Source organism: Euprymna scolopes, chromosome 5 (genome assembly GCF_053919585.1).
Source record: "Euprymna scolopes isolate OS-2025 chromosome 5, ASM5391958v1, whole genome shotgun sequence".
Classification (NCBI taxonomy): Eukaryota; Metazoa; Mollusca; class Cephalopoda; order Sepiida; family Sepiolidae; genus Euprymna; species Euprymna scolopes.
Genome location: NC_136486.1, coordinates 144,092,843 through 144,114,424, shown reverse-complemented (window position 1 = coordinate 144,114,424; position 21,582 = coordinate 144,092,843). Strand labels below are relative to the sequence as shown.

At 32.2% G+C, this 21,582-nt stretch overlaps 1 protein-coding gene across 1 annotated transcript; it reads left to right on the top strand.

Moving 5' to 3' along the window:
* Positions 1-943: 943 nt before the first annotated feature.
* LOC145277101 (uncharacterized) lies at positions 944-3,814 on the top strand. The gene has a single exon (XM_080128765.1). The coding sequence runs from the start codon at positions 981-983 to the stop codon at positions 2,610-2,612; it is 1,632 nt and encodes a 543-aa protein (XP_079984891.1). The 5' UTR covers positions 944-980; the 3' UTR covers positions 2,613-3,814.
* Positions 3,815-21,582: the final 17,768 nt, after the last annotated feature.

Below are 21,582 nucleotides of genomic sequence, written 5' to 3'. Positions count from 1 at the left end.
TATCTCTGTTAACTGATGTTTGTAAATACGCCAGCATTAGTCTGCATATATTCATACATATATTCATACATATATTCATACATATATTCATACATATATTCATACATATATTCAGGCAAGTGTTATTAAATAATACGAGTTAGTTTAATTTTAGAGGATATTTGGAAAACAAAACCTTAAATACCATTTGCTTTAAAGAAAACTATATATATATATATATATATATATATATATATATATATATATATATATATATATATATATGTATATATACATATATATATGTTTGTGTGTGTGTATTATTTAATGAAATATTTTAAGTGTATACGTATAATTCTGTTCATGCATGTAGATAACACGCAATATCAGTTATATATACATACACACACATATATCGATTTAAACCTTAAACAATATATATATATATATATATATACATATATATATATATATTGTTTAAGGTTTAAATCGATATATAATTTGTGTGTATAACATAATGAATTAAACTTCGTAAAACAGTGAAACAACAGATCTTACACACATAAACAACGATATTTCTACAGATAATTGTCTATATAATCTATCTATTATTCTAAACACACACACACACACGCACACACACATATTAATGTATGTATGTATGTATGTATGTATGTATGTATGTATGTATGTATATGGCACGCGCGTCTCGCTTTTCTTTCTCTCCTTCCCGTGCTTTTCATTCCAGCTCCACCCACTGCTTCCTCCTTTACTGTTCACGTGTCGTAGTACCAGCCATTCCCGTCGTCGTCCTTTTTACGCGACACCCGAATAAGAAAAGGGCAGAGAAAGTGGGGGTTGATTGTCACCTGCGTGACGTCACCAATGAACGTTGACGAGGGAGCAGCTATATAAAGCAGCAGCCGTCGCCTGATCGTCAAACGAAACGCGTTAAAGGTCCCCATTCAACGAGACGTCAGTCGTTTCCGCCGAGTAGTGACATGGGTCCCGGAGGTGTCTCCCAGTCCTCTCTTCTGATGAACTTCCATGCCATCAAAAAGGAGTTTCACGGCACTAACATTTTCCCTCTTTCCAGAAACCAAATGTTTAATGCTAACAAGAAAAACAATAAAACCGACATGAATTGTAACCTAAGCGAAGTCCTGTCTCCGTTGTCGTGTCATTCAGCATTGTCGCCGATTGCTAGCGAATACGGTTTCGATATGGAATCGACACCCGTGATAAACACGATCCTCGATAGTCCGTCTTCCCTGTCGTCTTTTTCTCCCGATTCGTCTTCTTCTTCTTGTTCTCCATGTTCTACTACCTCGTATTATGCGTGTGCAACCCCGGACAATAAGGACTACCCGAAATCGCCGCTTCCGTTGTCTTCCATTGTGACAAATAAGACTTACTCTCCAGTCGCCGGTTTTGTTGCTAACAACGATGTGCCCACTGAAAGATGTGGTTTTCAGAATTTACCAACGAAAACCCAACCTCAAGTTGATTCGACAACGACCGACGATGTGGTTTCCTCTTCGCAGGCAACTAAGAGAAAACGTTCTGCTTTCGATAAAATCGGTGTATCACCAAAGAAAAAACGCTACACAAAATCCCGCATCAGGAATCGAAACCCGGCCCTGATAATCAAACTTAAAAAAACTAGGCGACTAAAGGCCAACGATCGCGAGAGATCACGGATGCATAACTTGAATGATGCCCTCGACAGCTTGCGAGAGGTGCTGCCGAACGCTCCCGACGATAGCAAACTCACGAAGATCGAAACGTTACGATTTGCTCACAATTACATCTGGGCTTTGGGCGAAACCGTCAAGTTGATGGATAAAATGGATACAATGGAGTGGTCCCAGGATTCAAGTCGGACTTTATCGGACCTTCCGGAACGGTTACTCGGACACAGTTTTTTTGCTCGACTCTCGCAACACTCCTTAAACCGAACAAACTCCGGCCTTCTTAGTGAGAACCAACGCAACATACAAACGCTACAACAACATTTGTTACCTCAGAAAGACAACATTATGACTATTGCCAACCAACGACTACAAAACCAATGTAAAATTAATAATAATAGTCATAATAACAATAACAATAATAATAACAATAATAATAACAATAATAATAATAATAATAATAATAATAATAATAATAATAATAATAATAATACATATCATTTTATTGATGACAGCGTTGTTACTGATAATGATGCTGAATCTAACAATCACAATACCGACAATAACGATGATCGTTGTTCAGGCGTTATTGTATCGAGCAGCAATAGCACCAGTAGCAGCGGTAGCAGTGTCGATTGTGATAACATGAGAAACTACAGAGATAACAACTGTGTCGGCAGTTGCTGTGATAACGACAACAGATCGACGAGCCATCACTACCATCATCATCATCACACCAACAACCAGCAACATCATCACCATCATCACCATCATCATCATCATCACCATCGACCACTCCAACACCGACACGTGAACTCCCAGCATCCACATCCCACACGGCCGTCGAACTGTTCCTCATTGCTTTCCTCCGTCGATATGCCAACGGGGCAGAATTTATTTCACTCGTGCAAGGAGAACCGTGCCGAATATCTGACTCTATAAGTATTCGTCCTATAAACTGTGCCTTTTTCTTCTTTGTGTTGCAATGGAGGAAGTAAACAACGAAGATTCATGAATCATTCTTTCTTTCTTTCTTTCTTTCTTATTCTTTCCAAGCTATTCATTTCTGCTTAAATGAGAAATTGCTTTTTATTCTTTCTCAGCCACTACAAAACATCAAAATATTTTACAAAAATACAAACCAACAAAAAACATCAAAATATTTCACAAAATAACAATCAAAACTCTATACTTTTTCATGATCAAACACTCTGAAGCGGAATTTCGAATTAACTATCCCCCCCTCCGTTCTATGAGTATTATTTAACTTTTTTTTTCATTCATCCAATTATTATAAATTCAAACACAATTTTCATATTATCGCAAAAATATTTGTAACATATTCTTCCACTTTTGTTGTCACGTGTGTTACGTATCGTATCGATTGTGTCAAGCAAAAATATGGTAAATCAATCTACCAATTTACAAGCAAATTGCAAAGCAAGGCTTCTATTATAAAAGTTATTTTTAGTTATAAGAGTTAATTGATGTTTACAGAAATAATTTTTTGTCATCTAAAAGATTGATGATTTTTTTTCTTTTCAGAACAACAAATATTTAAAGTGTTTTTTTTTTCCATGATGAAAAGATATAACAAATGACGACATGGCTAATCATTTTATCGTAAAACTAAATTGTCATATTTTTTATACTGATTTAATAAGTCGATGTTTAAAAGTATTTTTAATTCATTTAATTCACTTTTAGTTCGAAATTCCGCTTTTTGTTTCATATTACGTACACACATTTTATAATTTATTCCAACCAAATCTTTCTTTTATTCATGAAGAAAACTAATAAACTTTCACATAAGTTAAAGACTGAACCAGACATCTTGGCTGTAATGATCAAACGAAATTTTTTTAAAACTTTTTCAACATAGTAAAATCTTATTTTTTTATCATATGTCAGAACAGTTTTTTTTTTCTGATGACGTGTGACTGACTGTAAATAATAAACAAGAAAAAACGACTTGTCCGTTTTAAAAAACATCAACAACAACAACAACAACAACAACAACAACAACAACAACAACAACAATAATAACAAATGTTCTCATTGAACTAAGTTTTTAACAAAAACTTTCTAAGAAAGATTTCAACAAACATACCGGAAAAATCAAAAGTTATTTACATGGCAACGATATCAACAATATATATATATATATATATATATATATATATATATATATATGAAAATATACATACATGCGTACAGACAGACATAAAAAAATTACGTGAAACCGGATAGCAATTGCAATGCATTAAATTCATTATTTATTCGAGATTTTTTATTTCCAAATATAAATTTAAGAACAATGACTTTTGTTCCAGATAATTTTATACTGTAATATTTTGTTTTTGAAAAAATCCAGATATTCTTTTGTGTATATGATGCTCAACGTTCTTCCAGTGCCATTAAATGTAAATATTGTTTTATATTTTCAAAAAATCAAATTAAAAAAAGTTTTCATTAAACTTAATGTTTTTGTTTTTTTATTTAATTTTTGTTATCTTTGTTTTATTTTTTTAAATTGTCTTTTATGTTTCTATATTTTGTCTTTTATAATTTTATTTTATTTTTTATTATTTATTTTTGATTGGTATGTTTTTTTGTTCTGTTTTGCAGCATACATCACCTTTGTAAGCCATTCCATTTTGAAACAATAACTATTGGAAACTACTAATGAATGAGTGCATTTTCTTCTGTTTTATTTATATACATATGTGTGTATGTATATGTTTGTGTGTATATTATTAAATAAAACATTTTGTAGGTACAAATTATATACATATATAAAGAGAGAGATATTTGGATTAATATATAACGCTCAATATCAGTTATACATACATACTGTTGAATATATATATATATATATATATATATACATAAATATATATATATATATATATATATATATATATATATATATATATATATATATATATATATATATATACTAGCGGGTAGCAACCGAAAGCAAAACTATAGCATCCAAAGCTGGTGACGTTACCACTTTAGTAACGTGACATGTATATGAACTGATTAAAAATGAAAAATAAAAAATAAACTAAGATTACTGTACAAAATGCATAACGATTTTTTTAAATTTTGACCCATTTTTTGACCCCTTAAAAACTATTTTAACCGATTAAAGATCCATAAAAGAACAGTCTGTAAAAAAAATCCAATCGTTTAGGGACCCTAGCGCCGCTTTGCGACTTTTATTTTTGGAGGAGATAGTGTTTAAAAATATAGAAACATAAAGATAGACTAGCAGTGTCAGAAATCTAGTGAAAACTATTGAATAATTCCACCCGCTATCTTTCGAAGCTTATAACTCCTCGAAAAATGTAATTCAAGCCCTAATTTTTTTTCAATTAAAGGAGAAAGGACCAAGGTTTCATTAAAGAAACGACAACAAAAAAAAAACAACGTGTTTTTTTTAAAAAAAGGTTTTAAACTTCCGACTTTACAGGTAAATTTCTAAAAAACATTACTTTTTTAAATTTGAATATATTATTTATTGACCTTTTCTCTTCAATTTGTGATAAATAAAACTTTGGTACATAAATTAATCATTTACTTTTTAATAGACATTTGAAAATGGGGGGGGGGCTTGAATTAAAAAAAACGTTTGTCTAAAATATTATATTCGGTTTATTGGAAAGAGCATAAAATTTCACATTGACCCTGAAAATATCGTAAAAATAGAATCAATAGAAAAATTTTGATAGATTTTTAAAGTTTAAAAATTGAAAAATTCTGAACTCGTAACATTCAATTAATTTCATTGCTATTTTTATAAAAATATTTCTATTACTTTTTATACAACTTTAATAGTTTATTTTTGAAGTATAATCCATAAAGAAAATAAATAACCCACGTTTAAAAGAGAAATTACGAGTTTTTTTATATTTTATTTGCAGTTTCGTGTTAGGGGTGTCAAAAATTCCTACAAAAATTCTGATACACCTACAGACATATAGGCTTTTATATATTAGACATATCAACCACTTTTGGTTACGTTATGTCTAGTTACAAATTATAAACATTTTATTGTATATGATTGATAAACACAGATGGCTATTTTATATATAGCTGTGGAAGTTTCTTTTTGAGTTGCCTCTCACCTCCGCGAAAACAAAATCGATTCTTTTTAGGTACGATTTCTCTTTTCATGTACGATATATCTTTTTGTGTACGATATGTCTTTTTATGTACGATATGTCTTTTTATGTACGATATGTCTTTTTATGTACGAAATGTTTTTTTGTGTACGATATGTCTTTTATGTACGATATATCTAGCACATAAAAAGGAAGCACTCTAGATAAGAAAACAAAGTTCGCCATTTGGGAAGAATTTCAGATTTTCTGATCGAGGACAGAATTATCGTCTTGCAAAAATCAGAAATAAATTTTACACAAATACTACAACTTTAAGTTAATAATTCGCGAATTAATAATAAGAAATTATAATTTGTTTACAAATTATAATTTCTTATTATTAATAATAATCGCTAATTAATTATAAGACATATGAACTATCCCCTTCAAGTAATCCAATTTACTAAATTTCCATTACTAACGATTACTAAGACAGTTTTCCATTGACTACTGTACATTCATTAGCCCTTATCCTCAAGTGGCCTCTGTGCCTTGATAAGTGGTGACTCCTTTGTAAAAAAAAAATTATTTACAAATTATGAAGAGATGAGATATAGAGTGCACCATTAATGTATTCTTCTCTTAGCTAGACTCATTGCAGTCACCACAATACCACATTTACTCTAGGAAGCACTATACTTAAAATATTCTCGATTATTTCAATTTTATTTTATTCATACATTTTTAATTTTTGCCTTAAAGACAAGAAACGCAAAGAGTATTTTTTTTCATCAGTGCGATGGCTATTTTACTATAATGTCTGCGGCTTTCTGCTCATCTCGGCATTGTTTTCAGTCTTCTTAGACTTCTCTTTACCACTGGAATCACATAGAGCGATTCAGTAGACATTTAGTTGTATATTACGCAACACTTGCTTCACAATTTCCTCCACCCCCTGTACAGGCGCGCCTACAAATGGTATCCATAGTCTTTCGAGACCGAACGAAATTCTAAGGATTGTTCACACAACAAAGTAAATCCTATTCTTAATCAATTTTAATTTCTTTCAGTGATTTTTTTTATTCATATTCAAATATTTGAAATTAAAAATACTTTTATTTTCGACATTTGCAATGAAATAAACGTGTATTTGTCTATTGTGTTCGCATTATATTGGTCTTTACCGATCTGTCTGCAACCGCAAATGCATTAAATTTTACAAAAAAAAAAAAAAAAAAAATGCAGCGTAATCTCCCGTGAGTTTTCTAAATTTTAAAACAGTGTTACGGTTCTGTTATAATATTAAAACGGGTTTCCCTATCTATGACCACTCAGTAATCGATTGCATTCATCCTAATAAAACACAATTAGTCAGTCTATTCATTATCAATTAACACATTCACTACACTAATGAAAAATGTGATACAATGCTATTTTAGAATTAAAATTAGAAATAATATTAATGACGTCTTCAATGTTATTATTGAAAAGTATGCAAGTCGATAGTTTATTTAAGAATAATACTAACGCAAAAAAGCATAAACAAAATAAGTACCATAACATATCACAGATTGACGTCAATAAATCAAAATTAGTATCTTATATATATATATATATATATATATATATATATATATATATATATATATATATATATATATAAGTAGGGGTGGGATGTACAGACACGCATATATAGAGAGAAAGAGAGATAGAGAAACAGATTAGATACAAAGTGAGATTAAAAAAAAACGGGAAATATCTCCTTTTTATAAATTTGTTATGTGTTTAATTGTTTAACCTTTTGTCTTTTCCATAATCCTATCTCCACACCATTCTGAAACAATTAGCGACTCCGGACTAAATTCCCGATTCCAATTCCGATTCTTTATAAATCTCTGAATATTTAACTATAAGATTGTTATTTCCTTTCGTAAAAAAAACATGTTAAATATGCAGATATTTTCCTAAATGTCAAAATACACTTGTGGAGGATGATTTATCGGTTTTAGCTTAACTGGTAATTGGAAATCAATAAATACTATTTTATCATTATTGCCAGTAATTAATAAATTAGTATTTATTTTATGATTATTGCCAGCAATGGAAGATTTTGTTTTAAACAAAATCAAATAAAAAAGGCAATTAAAAGAATCGTTTTGGCATCGGAAAGTAGGCATAATTTTTTCCGATTTTGATAGCGATTCCGATACCGATTCCGATACCCGCAAATCTTCCTATTCTTCCGATTCCCAATTCCGATTCCGATCAATCGTCCCAACACACACACACACACACACACACACACATATATATATATATATATATATATATATATATATAAATATAGCAAACTATAGTGATTCAATGAAATTTAAAAAAACCTTTATTCAAATCAAGGATTTTTTATTATTCCAAGTAAGACAAAGAATACTTTCGAAATTTTATCTCCTTATCCTTTAGGGTTTCGATGCCTACCATCTCTTCAGAGGAGAAAATAGACATAACGGTATTCACCCTATTTGCTTAAGTCAATTAGACATGGAAAATTAAAATCCAAAAATGTATTAAACAGAAGTCATATATTGTGGGGGGGGGGATTGAAAAAAAGGATATAAAGGTTTAGTTCCAAATTGCACGGTAAAATCCAAGGTAACTGTCCTTTAAAGCAATGAGGTAATGAGATCCAAGCTGTATATTGGGTAATCCACATCATAGAGTAGAAATCCAAGTTGGACATATTTCTGGAGTAATTCTTCTTTATGGGCCGGTCAAAAGATTTTTATGGTCTGGTTGGAATTTTTTTTTATTAAAGACCTTGGTATTACTGGAATTAAACGTTAGTGAGATAGGATAGGTAGGAAGGGATAGTAGAGGGGAGAGAAATTTAAAATGAAGAGATGGATAGGGGGGAGAAGACATATATATATGTATGTATGTATTTATATAGCAGAGAGTGACCTCTAATTTTAAATTTTCAAAGAAAATATAAAAACTAATATTTATGTATTAATCGGATTGTGATAAAAATGCTCAATATTTGAGATAAACCATCACTAAATAAAAACAGTTAAACTATTCAAATCATGATTTGCAAACATTTATTTTTCAATAATACAAAATAAATTGAACAATAAATGTTTGTAAATTCTGATTTACATGATTAAGCACCCTCGTAGACAGGCACACACACACACACACACACACACACACACACACACACACACACACACACACACACACACACAGAGAGACTCGCATAGGGCCGACAAAGATATACCGAGACTTTCCAAAGAATGAACCTTAAAGAATGGGACCAACATCAGCGTGTGAAGTATTTTTGGGGGAACTATCTCAGGAACACATAGACAAAGAAGGTGCCTTGGACTGGCTCACAAGGGGAGCCCTCCACCACGATTAGGGAAGGGTTATAATGGCTGCTCAAGGGGACGGCTACTATACATTCAAGAAGATGGCAGGGATCAGGTTCTGCCGTACAGAATTGGAAAGTATTGGTCATCTGATACCAAGTTGCAAGGTTCTTCTAGGGGACGGCTACTATACAGCGAGACATGATGTAGTATGTAAGTACCTCCACTGGGCCATCTGTAAAAAATTAAACATCCAGTGTAGCAGCAAGTTTTGGGAACATCAACCTGAAAGAACAGTTGGAATTGTTATATACCATATATTACGACCATGTAATCCCTACAGCCACCTATCTTGAAAATGCTGCTGTGAAACCTGACATGGTTATATGGAATAAATCAGAGAGAGTTGCAACCTTGGTTGAAGTGAGTGTTTGTAATAATGGCGGTCTGAACAGAGCTGAAAGAGAGAAACAGACCAAATGCCAAGGTCTCATGTATGATATGAAAAGAAACTTGAATCTTAAGGAGATATCAATCATACCAGTTATCATAGGTGCCACAGGGCTCATGAAGAAGAACCTGAAGTCCTATCTAACTAATATTCCTGGTGAACCAAGTGGAAAAGAGATCCAGACAATTGCACTTAAGGGAACGGCGAGGATACTAAAAAGACCTCTCGGTTGGTTTCAATAAAAAGTGAAGCAATGTTGGCAGCTCGTTTGGCTGCCCCATACCCAGCATTACAATCTCCAAAGGAAGTAATTTTTTTTTAAAGTGAAAATGGAAATTGCTATTTCACGATAGACTCCTATTATTACATATATTTGAAGGTCAGTTTAAATTACAAACTTTTTATCATTATTAAAGCGCTTCTTGTAATCTACCGTGACATTGCAGTAAAGTGTTAAGATAAACCATCTTTAATTATTTATTATTTATATCTAATTCAAACCTGATGATTACCTTCAAGAATGAAACTTACAAGTTTCTTTGTAACTTATTTTCTACATATATTTTTCATACTATTAGGTTGGTGCAAAAATAATGTCGTTTTTTTACATGAAGGTGAACGTCCAAAAACGACATTATTTTTGCACCTAATTTATACTAAAAATATTATTATTATTATTATTATTATTATTATTATTGTTGTTGTTGTTGTTGTTGTTGTTGTTGTTGTTGGTGGTGGTGGTGGTGGTGGTGGTGGTGGTGGTGGTGGTGGTGTTCTCTGGAGTGTAAGTAACAACAACCCTACCCAGATTTCCAGTTCTCCCTTCCTCTTTCGTTATTGTTTTGCAACTGAATTTTCATTATTGCAACAGTCACTTGCCATTTACTTCTCACTGGCAATAATCATTATTCATCAATGGAACTTTCCCGTCTCTTAGCTACTCATCCGCTGAAGTTTTTGGTAGTACTTTCTCTCTTCTGTCTCTCCATCTTCAATGACCCTTGTCGCACTACATTTGGAAGTTGGGGTAGTTAACTCACAACTTTTCTGGTTTCTGTTTTATTGGTTCTAAATGATATTGCACAATGTTTTTGTTTTATTTCTGTTGCAGTTTGTAGATCACTGGTTAGTTTTGTTTTTAATGCATTACTATTCGCACTCGAGGATTGTCCTTAAGCTCAGATTTCAACATTACAGTCTGTTATCTAGCGTCAGTCTTCCCCTTGAATTTTATTTTTCCTAGCTTTTTTCCTTGCTACCACAATTATTGATATTATAATGATCTTCTTCGTGTTCTATATGCATTTCAGTTTTCTGGTAAGTTCCACCTACTTGTTATGTTTTTTCTGCCTCTTTGATCCTAACTATGTAGTCTGCTTGGACGACAAAAGCATACAAAATATTAGGTTGAAAAGGAAGATCTTGCAGAATTAAAATTTTGATTTCAAATGATGTATTTTCAAATAACTTTTTCGTTATAATACCTTTACTTTATATATCATTTTAAAGTTGTTTTTCGCTCTATCTAATCGTTTAAATTACAATCGTTTTAAACCAATTATGTCTTCTTTTCAGATCGTCGAATGCAAGATGAAAAAAAAGCAAATTCGAACAATTTTCTTATTTCAATTCAAGCTAGGCCAAAAAAGCTGCTGAAACAGCTCGCGATATAAACGAAGCGTTTGGTCCAGGAACTCATATCACAATGGTGGTTTAAAAAATTTCGTGGCGACGACGAGAGTCTTGTCGATGATGAGCGTAGTGGTCGGCCATCGGATGTTGACAACGATCAATTAAGAACCTTAGTCGGAGCCAATCCACGCACAATTATTCGAGAATTTTCTCCTAAATTAGTCGTAAAGTATACGATGATTTGCAACCACGTGAGAGAGATTGGAAAGCCAGAAAAATTGATAAATGGGTGCCTCGCAAATTGACCGACAACGAAAAGAAACACCGTTATGAAGTGTCATCGTCCCTTCTTTTACGCAACAATAACGGCCCGTTTCTCGACCGGGCTGTGACTTTCGATGAAAAGTGGGTGCTCACCTCGGTGATTAGACAGTTTTCAAATCCAGTGTTGCACCAAAAGAAGGTCATGTTGACTCTTTGGTTGTCTGCGTTCGGTGTTATCCATTACAGTTTTTCGAATGCAGATGAAACCATTAGGGTGGCGAAGTACTGTAAAGAAATGGTTTAAATGCACCAGAAACGTCAACAACAACAACACCGAGCATAAGTCAACAGAAAAAGCCCAAATTCTCCTCCACAACAATGCCCCACCGCACATTGTAAACCGACCCTGCAAAAGTTGAGCGAATTGTGCTACGAAACTCTGCTTCATCCACCATCTTTTCACCTACCGACTACCACTTTTCTAAGCATCTCGACAACTTTCTGCGTGAGAAATGCTTCAAAAACCTAAGCGACATCAAAAACGGCTTCATCTACTTCATCGCCACCAGAACGGAAGATGTTTACATTGCTAGCATAAATACACTTGTTTTGCGTTGGCAACACGTGTTTATTCTGATGGTGCTTATTTCGATCAATAATATTTGGTTCGAGACAAGATATGTTCATCTGAAATGAAAAGTCAAAAACCGCAAGAACTTTCTTTTCAACTTGATATTGCAAATAACACTATACACTAATTTTATCCTTCATGCGCGCAGTTTGAATGAAACACTGGAATCGTATGTATCGAATTGAAGTATCGTTTCATTTGTAAGCTCAGTCTGTTAAAATCATAATTACTAAACAGAGACTTGATTTCCATGAGTTTTAGAGAATAGCAAACAAAGCGTTCAGCTGTTTTAATACATCCCAACTAATATTAATGGAGTAGAGGTGATCTGCTTAGTATCTGCAAAGTGAAACATTTTTTTCCTTTGCATCATATTTCACTCTTTGGGATCAGAGCTACTAATATTTATTATTATTATGAATGTCACTCAGATTCCAAAGGGCGTCATATCTTTGATGTCGATCTGTGTGGAAACACTTGTTGAGTGAATAATAATTATTGAGTCCATACAGCGGACGGTATTGATAAAAACATTTGAAACCTCAAGGATAAGAATACGGAACCAATCCACAAAAACTACAAACAGTAACCGCCATATGAGTATTGTAAGAGGAGTAAAACATTAGGGTGTTATAAACACCACATCAACTCGAGGAAACTGAAACTGCGGAAAATATTACAATCTGTCCCACACTCTTAAAAAGTGACATCAGTTGTGGCTAGTACCACACAAAATAGTCGTGAAGGATCAAGGAGCATGGGAGGACCGAGAAAGAAAGACTTTTGCTGAGTGCGAAGGGTTATGGAACCATGCGGAACCTAGTTGCCACTCAAATCCTAGAGAAGACTAATGGTCGCTGCTAGCGAGAAATCAAACGTAAACAACTGTTGCAAGAACACAGTCATTTGGAAAGTTTATTTAAAGATGTGTAGAGCACTGTAAATGTGGATAGACTTATTGCCGCGCAGACTCCAGGAAACACCACCGATTATCATTAGTGAGTCATCTCTGATAATAAAGTGTGTGAGAACTCTTCGCGATAATGCTTCCGTTCAGTCTCAAGAGACAGTAAGCACCTCTTGTAAGAGTAGCTGCATGTGTAATTGTGAGGCAAGGGTTGTGCAAACCCTAATCCCTTTCTTTACTTAAACGGCACTGCTTGAATCCAGATGCAAGTAGGAGTGCTAGACGACTGGAAACAATGCTAGGATAAGCGGAGAGCATATACAATATCTGGAGTTCCCAAATGGTCACCAATTTTAGTACTGACCAGACTCAGCGTTGCTTAACTTCGATGATGTAACGGGAACGTGTGTGTTAACGTAAATTATCCTAGTGAGCAAAAAATAATAATGACAATATATATGTGCATGCGCGTGAATAAAAATCAACAGACTATATGATTACATTTGGTTACATCTTCAAGTCTCTTACAGATAGTAATACTTAGATTCTTAGCTGTAGTATTTTTCTTGTATTTGATAAATTAATCTAAACTTGTATCAAGTCATTCATAACAAAAATCAGAGTTTATGAATGGACTTCACTGCCGTGGCGTTTTCCACCACATCCTTAAGTATTGGATACAATCCCCTGCATTTTATCAATTGTTTTCATTGTTTGGAAGTGTGTGTGTGACTTTACAAGAGTGTGAGCACTGTGTGCGTGTGTGCGCTTAGCATTTGCGAATCAAGTGTGTAGTGGGAGGGATTTAGTGCGCAGTCTTTATATAAAATGAAAATTTCTCTCGAAAAAAATATGAAATGACAATTTATCTTTTATCCGACAAGGAACATTTATGCAATCACTGAAACGACACCATTTCTTATATTAACACAATTGAACCTGAATGATTTATAATAACCTCATATTTGGAGTAGTTTCACAACGATTAATCGGAATCGAAATTAAAAATCGAAAAATTTGGAACATTTGAGGGATATCAGAATCGGTATCAGAATCGGAAAATATTTAGCCTCATTTCTGGTTGAAAAATTAATTCTTTTAATTTATTTTTTAATATTCAAAACATAATTCTCTATTGTTGATATTGATGATAAAACGGTAAATATTTCTTAATTTTAAATTACCTGTAGGAAAAAAACATATAGATAGAAATAACATAGGTATAAATGCCACAAGTAGATGAATAAAAAAAACGACATACCAGAAAAATATCTCACAATGAATGTATCTTCGATACAATATATTAAAAAAAAATTAGAGAGTTTTTTTTCTTCCAAATTATAAAAAAATAAGATTGTGTCTGCATTAAAAGTATATAGGGATCATCTGCTAAATAATCCTCCTTCCCCGAAACTGATATCAATCGGAATTGGAATCGTTAATTGTATCGGAATCGAGGATGTAAAGTAGAAGCGATGAGTGTATCGGACTTTGAATAAATATTAGAATCGCCCAACAATGTTTATAGCATTCGAATCAACATCTAAATACTTCCAGATTATTATTTTAACAATTTCATATCACAAAAAGAATGATAATGAGGCATATATATATATATATATATATATATATATATATATATATATATATATATATATATATATATATATATATATAAACATCTTATATATCCAAAGGAGTTAGAATTGAATTGCGAACATAAAGGAGAACAGGCTACATTTCTGGATTTAGATATAAAAATTGAGAATGAAATTTTTGTTTATAAAATATTTGATAAAAGAAAGACTTTCCCTTTTCAAATAGTTCGTATGCCGCACAAAGATACTACCTGTCCTGTTTTTATTTTTTTATAGAACCATTATGTCAGAATTTTGGGGAATAGCTCGCATGACCTTAAAATTAATAGATTTTATACCACCAGTTTCTAGCTTAGTAATAAGGATGATGAAAAAAGGTAGGGATAAAACTAAAATATTTAAAAAAGTTAAAGCATTTGTTCGTTATTCTGATGCTTTTAAATTCTAAAAAATTAACCAGAATATATTAATAAAGGAAATCCTAAACTATATTAGTAATGTATATAATGTATTATAAAATATGAATAAATATATAAATATATATATATATATATATATATATAAAACTTTTATATATTTTAAAATTTAAATGAATAAGAATGTAAATATATAAAGTATGAAATAAAATAAGTAATAAATGCAACACTGATAAATTAAAAATATATCCATTTTGAATTTGGGAATAGACAAATCTCACAGTTAAGGAAGACATCTAATATCTGTCACATTTTTTTGTTCTTGTGATTAAGGTGTTTGATCAACACTGTGGGGAGCCATGATTCATTATACTGTTTATTTTTAAATCGCCGAAACAGTGTTTCATGGCAAACAACTGATGATCCTTCAAATTAATATTAGGGCTATACTAAATTCGAGAGAGAGAGAGAGAGAGAGAGAGAGAGAGAGAGAGAGAGAGAGAGGTGATGCATTGATATCAGGTGATTAAATGACTTGCTGACTAATTAGTTTTCCAACGAATGATAAAAAAATATAAAAATGTTTTTTATATACTTTTAAAGGTTAAAAAGCTTCGAAGACTATATATATATATATATATATATATATATATATATATATATATTATTTTTATATATCTATGATAAAAAGCTGAACGTCTGTGTGTGTGTGTGTGTGTGTGTGTGCGTGTGTGTGTGTGTCCGGTCACGAATAGGCTCCTATATGGTTTTTATATACTTTTAAAGGTTAAAAAGCTTCGAAGACTATATATATATATATATATATATATACGTATTATTTTTATATATCTATGATAAAAAGCTGAACGTCTGTGTGTGTGCATGTGTGTGTGTGTGTGCATGTGTGTGTGTGTGTGTGTGTGTGTGTGTGTGTGTGTGTGTGTGTGTGTGTGTGTGTCCGGTCACGAATAGGCTCCTATATGGTTGACTATTTTAAAAAAATGATTACATATAATGATAGAAGATGTATCGAGGATCAGGAATGGGTATGTCTGATCTGACAGAACGGTGGTTCATAAAAATTGTGGGGTCTGAGTTCGCGCCTGGCCCCCAAAGTATGGAAATAAAAAATGAAAAAAAAACACGTTTATAAAGGTGTTTGATATAGCTGTACATAAGAATACTTTGATAAGTATGTTTTAACTTAAATAGGGATGGTATAATAAAATTGTGGGGTCTGCGTTCGCGCCTGTACTCCATGGAAATATGCCACAAACTTTAACAAAGACTTTTCATATCTATCTGCGTCAGTATACTTTGATAATTATGTTTCCGTTTGAAGAAATATGGTATAATAAAATTATGGGGTGTTCGTTCGCGCCTGACCTCCATAGAATGTAAATATGTCACAAAGTTTAACGAGGTATTTTAAAAGATGTGAGGGTCCACAATAACACCTTAACTTTAATCTTAATTCACATTAGCTTTTATTTATTTTTTTAGTTGAATAATATTATGTCGAATAAATTCACCTCATAAATTCACGTTCTTATTAAAGTGAAAGCCCCCCCCCCAAAAAAAAAGTCGGAAATGTAGACAATTCTTGACACAAATTTTGCATAACTCTGGTTTTTCCTTCTCCACTTGTACGTGGCACTCTTTCGAAAATAGATAAATATATAAATAATAAAAAATAAGGACGTTACTTGTTATCGTGTCAAAAGAAGGAAAAATCCTGCTCACGTGATTACGTGTCTTTTTAAAAATATTTACATAACCTTTTTATTTTTATTTATATATCTGTTTAAGCTTTTTTTGTCAGTGTGCTAGAAGGAATTCAGTTGATTACAACCCTTTCTCCGTGTTTTTTTTTTTTACATTACAGTAGTGCAACCCTGAATCCGACTGTAAAAATTATTTTTCATTAACTTTCATTATTTTTCCAAACTGTTTTTATTTCTTTGTTTTCCGATATTTCGTCGATATTATTTAGTAAGAGTGCTTAGCAGAAAAGCCAACAAACGACTACCCGAAAAAATAAATATACAAGAAATAAATGTTACCATAGTCAATAAAAGTGCAGTTCATTTTTTTTTGTTTTGAAATAGTTTTTAATGCTCTTTACTTGAAATAATATCAGCGAACCGAAATTAAAACGAAATTTGAGGCGATAAATACTTAAATGAATTTTTTTATAAATTACACATGTCATAATCGAATATGACCCTGTCAGTGGGGCATTAGAATACGCCGACTGCCCCCCTGCAGAAGGTAAATGTCCCTCAATGGGGGTCCTGGATATGACCTTAAACTATATCCTGTGGTGAGGCCCTAGCTTGTGGGCTTTGGGGAGTGTGGAGCCACCCTTTACTTACCATTGCTCCCAGGTCCACTCTGACCCGGAGTGGTAGTACCTGTTAGGGTCTCAACTATGGGTTAAATAGAAACCGACGTGAAAACAACAAATATATTCTATTAAAAAAAATTTTCTTCCGAATCTTTGGATTCGACATTAAATAACCCGAAAAGGGTTGATATGCCGTAAAACAAATACCAACCAAACCAAACCATAATCGAATATTCCTCAAGCACAAAATAACGGAAAACATTAAAATATGTTTATAAATATTCCTTACGTTGACGGAACTCTCTTAAATTGTTATCACAGAATGCTCAGGGTATCAAATTTCAAATTGAAAACGGAGCTCTCCATTTCAAAGTCGCTGCCATTTTGAATTTTTTTAAAACCGGTTTGTGAATAAAAAAAAAACTTTTTTTTACAAACTACTTAAAAATACAAACCACTGAACTTTTCTACCATAAAAGTAACTTTTGTAGACTGTGGTAACATTTATTTCTTGTATATTTATATTATATATATATATATATATATATATATATATATATATATATATATATATATATATATATATATATATATAACATTTCTCTTTGTAAGGAAACATCATTTTGTTGGTCACCCTTGGCTACAAATGGAAACGAAGTTAATATAAAAACATATATTTTCGCGAAAATTATCTTTACTTTCATCATATTTTGCTTGGGGTAAAATTTTTGAATATCAAAACCTATCTCTTAACAACCCCCTCCTTTTCATAACCTATCATACTTTCATCAATCACATTCCATTTTCTGTAGCCTATTTTTGAACCCAGTCAACGACGGAAACTTCTGCTAGTATATATATATATATATATATATATATATATATATATATATATATATATATATATATATACATTATTATTATTATTATTATAATAATAATAATAATAATAATAATAATAATAATAATAATATATGCATATATTATTTTTAAAACAGTAATCTACGTACACGCGTGTTTCGGGGCCCTACCCCTCACCACCGTAGCTTGACTGCTGTTAGAACTCGAACCCAATTGTTCAGTTCGATCTCATTACACAAAAAACACTCCTGAATCTTATTCTTCATTCTTTACGTTGGCGACGGTCGAGAGGGTGGCATCTCCTTGGGTAATGTTGACTTGTCTCGAGATTCGACACCAATCTGAGATTTTTGGCGCATGCATTCGCTTACATTTCGAGATAATAATTGGTTGGGGTGAGCCGCTAAACCAATAATCGGTCAGCGCGTCCTTCTGGGGAAGTCACGATGCCTTGTACGGTCTGAGAATCTGTGATCAAAACTCAATCCATCCACACGCTCAAAGGGGGTAACAGTTTGACCCCTTGGTCTGCCATCGTATCAGAAGCCAGACGTCGTTGAGTTCGGCTTCACCATGCCAAGAATGAGATTATATTTCGTTCTAGCTTTCAGATGACATCCCTTGTCATTTTTCCCAAACAATAAAAGTATATGTCTGTTTTACAAAAACATAATAAATTCATCCTTTCAGATTGGTTACCAGCAGCTGCCGGGCACCCAATAATGCTTAATAGTTAATACCAGCATAGTTTCCCCGGTTTTAGTCAGTGTTTCAGGGGCCTCAATCTCCCTCCAATGGGGAGCTCCGCTGCTCCCAGAGGCGGTTACGCCACGCAGGCGACGGAGGGTGGGCTTTCAAGCGAGACGATGTGATAGATAGATAGATAGATAGATAGATAGATAGATAAATGGATAAATAGATGGATAGATAAGAGAGAGAAAGAGAGAGAGAGAGAGAGAAAAGGGGGGTAGATACATAGATGAGAGAAGGAGGAGGGAAGAGGGGGTAAAGAAATCTCCAAGTTGAAAAAATACCCTGGTGGCTAACTCTGTCCTGTGAGGAGGCATTATAAATAGAAAATCTTTCCTTTTTAACCCCTCCCTTCTCGTTACATGTCATTTTTTCATCGTTGCCACAAATTTCGTGTTCAACTTAATACAACATTATAATTGAAAACTAAGCCCCACGTGTAAAGTTATAGTTTTTTTTTTTTTTTCATTTGTTCTTATAATCTGAAACTTAAGTCTGTAATCGATGATATTAACAGGACGTTAAATAAAAAAATAAAATAAATGTGAAAATTGTGGAACTTACAGGGGGCAGTCTCGCCAATGTCCGCCCTTTTCTCCTCCAGAAAAGATGAATGTTTTAATTTTTTGTAACCCTAAATTGTTAGGTTTAAGTATAATTTTTTTCAAATTTTTTTTACAGTAAAGTTGTTTTCTGGGGTCCACAGAATTTTTTTAATTAATTTTATAGAAAATATGTAAAATGTTTTTATGACAATCGTAATTTGTTAGATGAAAGTACAGGGAAAGAATTTTTCAAGAAAATTTAATTTACATTTTGTTAATTTAATTTTTTACAGCTGTTCATTGCCGGTGGAAGAACTTTTTAGAGATGAGGATATTTCCTTAGAAATCTTTACGTCGGTCGACTGTTGACCTGCCATCGACAGCAAAGAGGGAGGAGATGGGGTAGAGGAAATGAAAAGCAGCTTCTCCACCGGTTGAATGAAAAAAAATTATTTTCAAATTCGCCCAAAAGTGCCACTATGGCAAGACTGGAGTTTAGGGAGCAAAATAATCTTGAACTCTCTATCACTTAAAAGGAACAAAATTCATGTAGTCACCGTTAAGTTACCATGAAAACAATGTCAACAATTTTTTTATAATTTTAAACAATGAATACTACCTTAAATGATAAACAATATCAATAGAAATAGAAATATTAAATCATCAGAACATGTAAAAAAATGAAATAAATAGAACTTTATAATTTTAAGCAATGTAAAAGACTTCTTATTTTTAATTCAAAATTGAATCACGTGATTAATTTTAAATCACATTATTAATTATAAACGATACAAATTAATATTAAACACACGTATTCTATTGCGAGCTATTACTTTTCACGTGTATTCTCTTTTACAACTATAGCCACCACTTTTAATATAAAAAAATTATATTGTTTAATACTCGAAAAACTACTTATTTGCGGAAGATTTAAATGCGATATTCGTTTTTAGCATACCAGTTATCCTTTTAAAAGTCGTCATTTTAAGATGGAAACCAAGTAAAAATCTACCGTTTAAAATTATAAAATGCTAAGTAGTTATGTATTTTATGTACCGTGCTGAAATAATAACGTTATTGTTTCGAATGCAATTCTTAACGTGGGGTAGGGTAGGGTGTTTTATAAATATTCTGTGCTTCCCTGTTAAAATTTAATAATAAAAAAGATATCGAAAATTTGAATTTAACCTGAAAAAAATATTTTAAAATGTTGCGGTACAAAAAATACATAAGCGCCAAACTTCTGTGTACATTGTTTAGAATTAAAATTTTAACAATACAGAAAGTTCTGTTTATATTGTTTAAAATTATATAAAAGAAAGTTCTATTTATATTGCTTAAAACGTTTTTAAAGTTCTGTTTAAAATAAATAAAAAGTGTTTATTCTTTTGAAATAGTTTAAAATTTTTTAAAAGTTACGTATATTGTTTAAATTAAAAGAAAAAGTGTTTATTCTTTTTTTAATTGTTTTCATATTATCTTATTTAAAACTGTTAGCTTTTGAATATCAATGCTTATATATTGTTGGTATAGTAACATAACGGTGATTAGGGAGTTATGTTCCTTTAATGAGATAGAGGCTTCGAGATTATTTTGCCACCTAAACTCCAGTCTTGCCGATAATGTCAGGCACGGGAATGAATTTATGCATTTTAGAAAAAGAAATAAAGACACAGGGGCAGGCAATCTCATATTGTCGGAAGAAACTGTTATCAAAACAAATGAGATGCAAGAATTGTAAACACAAATGATTACTGAATCGAAGAGCGCACAGCTCTTGAATTAAAAAAATAAATAAACAAAAAATATACCGCCGGGAATAAATATTTTACATGTAAACTTGCCAATGTCTGTGCGTGATATACATGCATATAAAGATAGATATTACTCGCTATTAGCCATCCTTGGTGCATGATATTATTACACAAGAATTTCAGCGTTATATGACCAGTAGCTTAGGAATTTACCTGTTAGATATTTACATACGCATACGTCTACTGTTTTATTTATATATATATTATATATATTATATA

What these genes read in the sequence shown, in the direction of transcription:
- LOC145277101 (XM_080128765.1), top strand. Translation starts at nt 981, where the DNA reads ATGGGTCCCGGAGGTGTCTCCCAGTCCTCTCTTCTGATGAACTTCCAT.